The 11125-nt window shown below is 45.3% G+C and overlaps 1 protein-coding gene across 1 annotated transcript; it reads left to right on the top strand.

Annotated features, from left to right (window-relative positions):
• The first annotated feature begins 638 nt into the window (after positions 1–638).
• Positions 639–5569, top strand: LOC118558196 (actin cytoskeleton-regulatory complex protein PAN1-like). The gene is made up of 2 exons (XM_036128684.1): positions 639–1331; positions 4194–5569. The coding sequence occupies exons 1-2, from the start codon at positions 714–716 to the stop codon at positions 4941–4943; spliced, it is 1368 nt and encodes a 455-aa protein (XP_035984577.1). The 5' UTR covers positions 639–713; the 3' UTR covers positions 4944–5569.
• Positions 5570–11125: the final 5556 nt, after the last annotated feature.

The following is an 11125-nucleotide window of genomic DNA, read 5'->3' as shown; positions in this document are numbered from 1 at the left end:
AGGTCCCTCCCATCCATGTGCATCTAAATCAGGGAACAAGTTCCCAGCACGTGATGACTGGAAGAGGAAGAGGGGGGCCACCCATGCGGGGAAGATGGAGAGGACCACAAGGAGCCCCGAGGAGGCCCCCTCAAGGACAATACCAGCGGATGCCCCAGGCGGGTCCAGACATGGGACAACAGCAGCTGAGGCTGCAGTGTTGGGGATGTGGACAAGTCGGACACATGCAAAGAGACTGCCCAACCAACCCATGGATGGGACCCCAGCACCCTGCCACGGGACCTGCCAACGGTGGAGCAGGGCCTGAATCGTACTGGCAATAGGGGTACCCAGAGAAACCTGAAAGAGAGGCCATTCTACCTGTATTAACACAACGCCCACAAACAATTGATGTCACAATATATGACAGCCATCATCAATTCATGATTGATACAGGTGCTGCGTACTCCTGCATAGGGAAACGTGGGATTGGCTTGCCTCTCTCAGCATCAAAGATTCGAACAGTAGGTTTCTCTGGGAAGACCCAAATAATACCCATGACTGAGCCAGTTCCCATGATTATAGGAGAAAAGACTGTGTATGCACCACTACTTTATTCAGCAGATACGCCAATTAATCTGCTGGGCAGATATGTGTTATGCCAGCTCAACGCAAAGATTAAATGCACTCCAAATGGAATTTATTTTGAAGCAACTGACAACAGTGAAGCCTTCATGATGCCACTGGGCCCACAGATGACCCCACAAGTGACAAATCATGACCCCGAAGACCAAGTATTTTGGATGAAACTCACGTCACCTACTTCTTTCCTCCAATTGGAGTGGGAAACATGGAGACCTCTGATAATGAACCACTATGACAAGTCCAAAGAGCCCTTCCTCCCTCTCCATTGCACCATGTTTTATGACAAAGGACAGAAACAGGAAGACTACGAGGAAAGCTGGGATGAAGAAATTAACAACAAAACAACTGTCATCCAATATGCTGACATAATGGTTGGGCCACAAGGAGCCGCAGCCGTTGTCAAGTTTCCTGAAAAAGACATTGCTGAATGGTTCCAGGTCGCTGACTCAGCACCGCATGTCACATTGCTGATTGCTGACAAGTACGAGTCACATGACCTGGGTCCCATGATTCAAGAAGCCAAGAAAGTCACCGAATGGATTGATACGGCGTGGAACCGGATCAGTGTATCAAAAGATGGACTATTCTTCAAGATCTCATTTTCACAAGCAGATGAAGCAATAGCAGAACACATCAAAGTGCCTGGGAAAAGACAAATGGCGGTGACTGAAGAGCATGCATCACTATTAGAACAAGTTCCTGAGCAGGTGTGGTCCAAAAGCAAAACAGATGTAGGTTTAGTAAAATCAGCTGACCCCATTAAATTCACCACCAAATTAAATGCTAAATTACCCTTTCAAAGACAATACCCCCTCAAACACGAAGCAGTAGAAGGCATACAGCCCATTATTACAGGATTAGAAAATGTAGGCGTTCTAAAAACAACAGCAAGCCCCTGTAACACACCAATTTTTTCAATCAAAAAGCCTAACAGACTATAGACTAGTCCATGATCTAAGATTAATCAATGCTATTGTAGCGGAAGAAATACCGATAGTACCTGACCCCCATACACTGTTAAGTAACATACCCCCGGGAACAAAATGGTTTACTGTGATAGATCTGTGTTCAGCATTTTTCAGTGTGCCTGTGCATCCAGATTCCCAGTATCTGTTTGCATTTACGTACAAAGGTCAACAATATACGTACACACGATTGCCACAAGGGTTTGTACATTCACCATCTATTTTCAATCGTGTGCTGGCAAATGATTTAAATCACTTAGACATACCATCCACCATGTTGATGACATTTTGATCTGTTCTGCCTCAAAAGAGCAGTGTGAAAAAGACTCAATTACGGTGTTGACCGCATTGGCAGAAGGAGGACACAAAGTAAGTAAACAAAAATTACAATTCTGCAAACAAACAGTAGAATACCTCGGCAGGCAACTCAGTGGGGACAAAAGGTCTATCGCACCGTCCCAAATAGAAGCCATAACCAAATTGCTCAAACCTCAAACTGTTGGTCACATGTTGTCTTTCCTTGGCATGGCAGGTTACAGCAGACCGTGGGTGTGTGATTACGCTATCAAATCTGCTCCATTAAGAGCACTTATTAAAGCCGCAGGCCAAGGACACCAGTCGGCTCAGTTACAATGGACAGACGAGGCAGAGGGAGCGTTTCAGCTGCTAAAACAAGATCTCCAAACGGCTCCTGCTCTGGCCAATCCAGATTATGGCAAACCATTTCATCTGTACGTGGCAGAGCGACAAGGGTATGCATGTGCAGTATTGATGCAAGACACTCCCACAGGTAAACAACCAATTTCTTATTACAGCACAAAATTAGATGGAGTTGAAGAAGGCCTGCCTCCTTGTTACTAAGGCTTGGCAGCGGCAGCATTTGCATATAAAAAGGCCTCAGTGATTACTATGGGTCACCCTATTTTCTTGTATACATCGCATCAATTGCATGCACTGCTCACAAGCCCACGTTTTGTGATAACCCAAGCTCGTCGCACTGGTTATGAAGTTCTGCTTTCAGGACCTGACCTTACAGTGCAACGGTGTGTCACGATCAACCCGGCCACAAGAATGGTATTGCCAACAGAAGGTGAGCCACACGATTGTCTCAAGGAGACGGACGCCTTCATGAAAGTAAGGGAGGATTTATACAATCACCCAATCCCGTCCGATCTAACATTGTTTGTTGACGGGTCATGTGTCAGAGGTGAGACGGGGAACAAAGCAGGATACGGAGTGGTCCGGCTTGACCCCGATGGCACCTATACAAAAGTTCAGTCCATGAGCCTTGACCAACCTTGCTCTGCCCAATTGGCAGAGATAAAAGCATTAACAGCTGCATGTAAATTAGCTAAAGGTAAAACAGTCACCATTTACACAGACAGTGCGTATGGATACGGGGTATGCCATATAAATGCAAGCATCTGGAAACAGCGAGGTTTTGTTCGAACTGATGGCACCCCGGTGACACATGGGCAGGCTGTCATGGAATTAATACAAGCCATGCAGCTCCCATCTGCATTAGCTGTTGTAAAATGTGCTGCACATCAGACGGCAAAAACACCTATAGCAATAGGAAATAACTTAGCAGATGAGGCAGCCAAAGAAGCCACAGGACCGGCAATACAAGGACCGATGGTTCTTGCAGCTGACTGTGAACCCATCACTAATTTAGCCTCATTAATTGAAGCGCAGAACAGCGTCTCTGAAGCAGAAAAACGATTGTGGGTGCAAAGGGGGGCGGTACACACATCACACCCCCATGCAGGGTTGTGGCGAAGTTTCCGAGGGCATTTTGTACTACCTTTGTCCTTATTACCAACAGCCATCAAAATAATGCATGAACCTGATCATTGTTCACGAGCCCAGGTTGTTTGAAAGTTGCAGGCAGTATGGTGGTCACCTTATTTGACACCTATGGTAGACAGAGAATTAGCTATATGCCCACACTGCCCCAAGTACAATGTGCGAAAAATGTTCACACAGCCCTTAGCACATATCCCCATGCCAGATGGCCCTTTTCGTCATCTGATTATGGATTATGTTGACATGTTAACTCGTGTGCAGGGAAAGAGATACATGCTTGTGGTTGTTTGTCGTTTCAGCAGATGGATAGAAGCCTGCCCCACTGCTAAGTGCGATCACAAATCATTAGCAAGGTTTCTATGTAAAGAAGTGTTTCCCAGGTTTGGTATGCCTGACACTATTTCATCTGATAACGGACCTCACTTTGTTTCACAGGTTGTCCAGGCGATGTTCACCCAATTGTGTATAAAACAAAAGTTTGGCTGTGTTTATCATCCCCAGTCACAGGCATCCGTAGAACGCGCCAACGGTGTTCTCAAAACCAAGATTGCAAAGATTATTGCTGATAGCAATAACCGCCTGACGTGGGTGGATGCGTTGCCGATTGCACTGATGGCAATGCGTTCTCAGACTAACAGAATAACCCATCTTACTCCTCATGAAATGCTTACAGGTCGACCTATGCCTCTCCCACAGGTCCGAGGGCCCCAGGAGGAGATTTCCCTGGCGCAACTTGAACGTGAACTGGGGGACTACCTCAGGTCCCTAACCTGTATTCACAGACTTATATTTCAACAGGTGAAAGCAGCTCACAACCGAGACGAGACACGTATCCCAGTGGACGTCAGAGACGTCCAAGTCGGTGACAAAGTGTTCATACGAGTGTTTAAACGTCAGTGGAACGAACCTCGTAGGGAAGGGCCTTTTAAAGTTGTTCTTACCACTCCCACTGCCCTAAAAGTTGAAGGTAAGCCCTTCTGGTTCCATAAAAACCACTGCACACGTCATCGTCCACCAGACCCACCTGGCCTTGATCCAGGACCGACGGGCTCTGCGCATGCTGAAAGGGCAGCAGCAAGTCTCCCTCCGCATAACACCATAGCACATTCACAGGCGTCTGATGTCGTACCTGGGGCGAGCGCTGATGCATCCTCGACCCCGTCATCATCTGATGGCCAGAGACGATCAGCCCGCTTGGCAGCCCGACGGTCTCCACTGTCAGGGGACTCTGAGAATGATAGTGTTCATTCTTTTGTTTCCGATTCGCCTTCTGACTCTGGCAGCAGTAATGCTGATTCTCCTGCCACTCAGAGTCCTGGCAGGCCTGTCTCAGACTCACCCAGCCCTGAGGCACTGGAAGAACCTTTTTTTCCTCACTCATCAGACAGTGCTGGAACTGTTTCCCCTTCCTCACCTGCACCTTCCCTACCCCCTCCCTCCCTTTCCACTTCCTCGGACAGCACGTCTGGGTCGGCGAGCGGGTCGTGTCCGCCCACTCCATCGCCGTCTGGGCGTCTCTCGTATGCGTCTTCTTCCGAAACTGACTAGTTTTCTTCTTTTGTTAACCCTTTTCGGGTTAACAAGGGGGGATCTTATTAAGCTCACCACTAACAATGCACACTCACACTCACACTTAAAGCGTCAAACAGAGACATGTGCACTAGCAATGATAACACTAGCTACTAACCAGGGGATAATCAGCAATAACGGTGGGGAGAATAAATCATTAATGCATGTGCAAACTGAAGGTTATGACTATGTGATGTCTGAAGAAATTTTAGGAGACGAGTCAATGGGAAAACATTGGCTTGGAACTCCACAAAGCATGGACTGCCGTGGGGATGGGATGGTGATCATTACGGTAAGATGCAAGACAGACATGTGCCAAAACATACTAACAAAGCAAATAATGACGATAGAAAAAGCTCATAGAGTAGTAAAGTTAATAAACAAAAGACAGAAAAGGGATTTAAGTATTTTAAAAACGTCACATTGGGAGACAAACATGTTCCAACAATGGATACAGTTCTCAGTTCAGACAATGTTTGAAGCTAAAAATCGTCCTAAAGATGATTGTATCTTCTGCTATAATGCTAAGAAATTACCATCCCTTCAGATTATACCTGGAAGTAAAATAGGTGATTGCCCAGACATATCAGAGTGCTTTGCTTTCTGTGTCATGCACATAGCCGCAGGTTCACCAGCATGGGCAGAAGACAGGAAAAGATGCCCCAAAGCACTAACCCCCTCAACAAGTGAAGTACTAAGTACATTCTTACTCCCTCCAGTAATTAAAAAAAACCAGCTGAAATAATTTTTCCATTCTGTATAGCTCGAGGAAAAGAATTAGAAAAGGTGACAGACAGGACCTCTAGCGAAATGGGGACGGCAGACGGAATGGTGAAATGTAGTAACATGCCATGGTATCCACCGGCAGCTGGAGGAAATGTCAGCTACATTAAAATATGTGAAACTAGCCCTAAAGCTAAAATACAGTGTAAACAGGTAGTACCAGATGGAGGACATGTCATCTATGAATTACAACCTGCATCGGTAGCTCTATACCGAGTAAGGAGTCTGGCGAGAGGATCTGCCCCATTAGGAGATATTTTTTGGATATGTCACAATAATGAGCAGATACTATCCTCACTGCCTTCTCGGTGGGAAGGCATCTGTGCTCCAGTAATGCTTACAGGACAATTAAAATTAATAATAGATAATCAAAAAATCAGCAACAGAACATCTAATGAAATAAGGAACCGTGAAAAAAGAAGTACTCCCACTGGGCACAGCACTCCTACTGAGCACAAACCAAATTGGCAAAGGTCAGATGAAGTATACATTACATGGGATCAGGTCCCAGTAGGGGTGCCAGAGGAACATGCTGCTATAGGAAGTGAGTGGATAGAAGCTGGAAGAGGGGTCGGCTCGATACCATGGCCAATCGGCGGAGCAATTAATAATGCGCAATACATAGCTCGAAATAGTAGGTGGATAAATCTCCTATGGTACAATCAACAAAGGTTTATAAATTTTACAATACAGAGCGTAGACCATATAAAAGAACAATTACATGCTACATCACTAATGGTTTTACAACATAGGTTCGTACTGGAATCCCGTATGGCCGGGGACCAGGGGCTATGTGATTATATCGGGACAGATTGTTGTACTTTAATCCCTATGCATACTGATGTTAACGGCAGCTTAACAGGTGTTCTTCAAGAAATGAAGCGCATGAGAGATGAACATGTGGAGAGATCCAATTGGAACACTCAGCTGAAGGGGTTTTGGGATTGGTTCAATAAGCTTGGGTGGACAAGATACCTCAAAGCGGCAGGAATAATACTAGGAGCCATAATATTGATAATATTAGTAGTTGTCTGCTGCGTCGTACCCCTCATTCGGGGGTTGGTCTCAAAACTTATTGTGAGTGTAACTGGTCAATTCCCCATAATAGAGGTACAGATAGATCAAGTCATATAAAGTAATACCATGATCCCCTCTCACCCCCACCAGGTACGTGTATATATACATATATATTTTTTTTCCTGATATTAATTATATAGCAATAAATTGCATGCCGAGTCTTTATAAACGACCTTAGATGTAGTTGTTTGCATGTCAAGTGTTTATAGATTAGCGTAGGAGTAGTAATTTGCATGCTAAAAATATTTATAAGTTCTTTTAGGAAAGTATATGCCTCATGTGGATATATACCTATAACATACTATGTCTCCACATGCAGACTGCTGAAAATGGCGGACGCTTATTTTAACGTACACCACACACCCGCTGAGGATTGGCAGGGACGCGCGAATAGAGGAAACACAAACGCCGCACATGCGTCGTTAGGCACACGAGCATACGTAGGTATAGGCACTGGTCTCCCTAATAGGCGTCCAGACGATCCAGCAGAGGGGCCTAGCGCTGTACCACCGGGAGGAATGGGGGACCTCAGAGAGCTGCCGATGGACGACCTGCCATCACCAGGGGCCCTAAGGATCGACTTCAGCCCTGTCAGCCCTGAGGACCCAGCAGACCGAGGATGGCCGAACGGAGCTCCCTGGGAGATGCCATCCACACCTGGCCATGGAAGGCCAAACAGAGCTGGTCATGAGATGCCATCTACATCGGGCACGGGGACGACGGGTCCAACCGCGATGGGAAATCCTGCACTGGAGCCGACTGTTAATGTTTTTCAACAGATGCAGCTGAGCTCCTTTGAGATGAGCCACATCTCAGGATTTCTAATGCACCCTCTGGATCTTTACAGAACCGCTCACGACCTCAAAACGGAAATTGCCTCTATGGATACTAGAGTTTACACTCAGCTGGTCAGATGTCTATCTCCGGCGTCAAAGAAGCACATATTCGCAATTCGCCGCAGCACATACAAAGTCAAATATAAGGCTAGAGTGTGCCAGTTAACCCAAGAACAGGACAGTCTGACGCAACGACTTCAAGAGGCTCAACAGACTATTGTCAGCTTACAGGACAGACTGTTGCAGATGACAGCGGAACGTGACACAGCAAGACGTCAAGTATTGCAGTGGCGTTTGGCTACTACGACACTAGCACAGCAACAGGGACATGCTCCTGGGACTTCCACAGTAGGACTGGGGAATCAACCTCCAAGGGGGGTGGTTTTCCCTAATCCCCAACCTCAGAACTTTCAATGAAAAAAGAAAAAAAAAAGAAAAAAAAAAGACCTAAGCTGTTATGAATGATGAAATGATTATGTATACTTCAATAATAAATATGATGATGCATGCTTAAAAAAGTTAAATATAATTGTGTATATTTATAACTTATGTGACAGTACTAAAAACTGTGCAGGGAGCACCGATAGGGTTGCTCAAATGTTGGTTGTAATGCAGGTCTACAGACCATTAAGTGACTGGTTAGCCTGATACAGCAGGCATGATAGAGTAGTGGTATTATTATTTAAACATCAACTCGTTTGATGTAGGGGGTGTGCAGTGCCCCCCTGGGTAAGGGTTGTAGTGTCCTAACGGGTGATTAAGCTGCTCGGATATGTCGAACTGATGCCCAGTATCATTGCTGAAAACAAATCCTGAAAACCCTTCTATAAAAAAGTAAGTAAGAGGAAAAAGTCCTCACAAGAGTGCCAAGGGGGGATTCCCTCTTTGTTTAACTATAAGTCTTATGTTTTACTGTGTGATCATAGTTTTGTGTATCCCTCACTATTAGTAGAAGTGTGTTTTGATCTTAAACTTTGGTACTAATCATGATTAGTTTGTAGTAATGCTAACCAATTAATTAGATTGTGGTGTGATAAGTATTACTTACAATGTGGTGTGCTATTGATATTTACTCTAGAAATTCATAAGTCATGATAAATCGACAATCATTTGCAGAGTGTGACTTATTTTGTGACCCTTGTCAGGGTCACAGGGGGGAAATGTAGTAGATTAACCTCTCACAGTACTTGTATTTTCTTGTCACATTAGTTAAAGGGTGTGCTTATATATCTCACAATGAATGTATTCCTATCACTATGATTAAAAGTGTGCCTTAACATGTATCTGAGGGAAATGTGTGTGTCAGTCTTGAGGTCAAGCTGAGAGTTAGACGCACACAGGCAAGGGCAGTCAGACATACATGGTGCACCATGGAAAACATCATGATCAGAAATCAAATTATGTTGTATTGTGAACAAAAGATGTATGGTAAAGGTCCAGGAAGAGGAAACGATGTGCAACTGTTTAGCATGGCCACATGATGTTAATATAATGGAGTGTTGTCATCAGCAAAAAGATAATGATGGGGAGCCAGTTTGCAATTGAGGTTAACATAATGAGGAGGGGCCATGTGGAAGGAGGCAGGACAATAAAGTGTTTTAAAAAATATGCACCCTCGGGAAGTTTCCACCGATATGTAACAAAATAATAAAGCTATCCGTGGAAAAGTGATAGAAAATACGTAATAAAAAGGTGGAGCTCAAAGGAGGAGCTCCAAGACATAGAGAATGTATATAAACAGACCATTTTCTGTATGTTGTCAGATGATGTTGTCCGGAGCTCATCTCATTTGTGGTTGTCTTGTGTTGTTGCAATAAACCGCCTTGGACCGAAACTCAGCTACTTTTGTTCACTTTTTGACCACTGTTGGATATTCTTAACTGCCTTATCAAGAACTTAGAATTTTTGAAGGACTTTGTACAAATTACTACGTTGTGGGAAGAACCTTCCACGACACTAGTGGCTGGAGGGCAGTAGCAGCGGCGGCTGACGAGGGATCTGGAGCAAGCCTCCGCTGGGTCGAGCAGATTTCCAGGAGCTTGGTCAGAGGCCACATCGTACCACAACTGGTTTAAGGCTCTGGCGTCTTCCATCTGTCAGTGCTCTGCTTAAGAAGCCAGAGGAAGCCGCCTCCAACGAGCTGCAGGTGTGGACCACGCCCCCACAGCCAAATAGACACACCTGAGGAGCAGAGTTAGAGCAGGCAAACACAGAGAACCCTGACAATTGTCTTCAGTAATTTCGTCCTTGGAAGTTGCAATTACACAGCACTTTCCATTATCCACATTAGTAGAGCTTCCTGAATTCACCTGGGACCTGCAACAGCGTCCTAAAGATTACATAACTCAAGCTGCAGAGAAATGGATCAAACACACAGGTGTGGATCCTAAAACAAATTGCTCCAATCTGGGTGAATTATTTAAAGGGGCAGTTTTGGGCGGGGTTCCTTCTTTAGTGTCTCTACTTATGACACAAAAGTCCTGATATGCCTGGGTGTTCGTATGCTCGCTGGGAAACCCGTTTGATAGACTATTTGCATTTGGCTCAAAGGGAGGACAGAAAGTCGAAGCGAGACTTAGAGGACTTGCAACTTCAATTACTTAAATTACAGTTACTAGAAGCAAAGCGGAAAATGAGCAAGAGAAAGCAGGAGATGGCACAAAGAAATGTCTTTGCGGGTGTATCAGATGGTGATTAAACCCTGACGGTTCCACCACAGTCTAATTTCATTCAAGGAGGGGGGCCGCCTCCTCCGCTTTTTTATTCTTCATTTGATTCCAGATTTGTTGTTCCAGCGCATGGACCCGGAGGGCAGTGTAGCGGTCAGCGCAGACATGGGGGAAGGAGCAGAGGACCGAATAGACGAGGTAGACATGTCAGAACTTTTCGAACATCTACAGACATCTGCTTTAACTGTGTTCACTCTGGACACTGGGCCAGAGACTGTTTCGCATCAGCAAGTCAGCCTGGCATCAAGTCACCAAATCCTGGCATGAAGTCCCAATACGACCTCACATCCAGAAGGTCAGTACCCCAGCAGGGGGATAACGCTCCCATGAACAATGTTTCCTCACCCTGGAAAAGTGGCCAACGCTCATGAACAGCGCAGATCCCAAGCTGTCAAAGGAAGTGACTGTATGAATTTTTTTGCGCACATTGGAGCCACCTGTTTCATCAGACTCTGATTTGTGAAAAGGGGACTTTGTCACTAAGGTGCTCGCAGAGACATTACAGCGATCAGCTCCTGCAACACTGGGGAAGAAATGTGGAGTGTCACACATGAAAGCCTTGAATATGATGTCTTAACTCCGATCTCATGTATGCCTGGTCTGTTGCATGTCGGTCCGAGTCCATCTCAGGAGCCACGGACTGATATCAAACATCTTTAAGGTAAAACACAGACAGTTATTTCTAGTCATATACTACTGAAGAAATTTAATGGAATGTGATCTGGATGGACTGTGT

The sequence above is a fragment of the Fundulus heteroclitus genome, unplaced genomic scaffold, assembly GCF_011125445.2.
Source record: "Fundulus heteroclitus isolate FHET01 unplaced genomic scaffold, MU-UCD_Fhet_4.1 scaffold_107, whole genome shotgun sequence".
Lineage (NCBI taxonomy): Eukaryota > Metazoa > Chordata > Actinopteri > Cyprinodontiformes > Fundulidae > Fundulus > Fundulus heteroclitus.
This window is presented reverse-complemented; position numbering and strand designations above follow the sequence as displayed.

Coding starts and splice junctions, on each gene's coding strand:
- LOC118558196 (XM_036128684.1), top strand. CDS start 714: ATGATGCCACTGGGCCCACAGATGACCCCACAAGTGACAAATCATGAC. Junction 1,332..4,193: donor TAGAACAAGTTCCTGAGCAG/GTGTGGTCCAAA, acceptor ATATTTCAACAG/GTGAAAGCAGCTCACAACCG.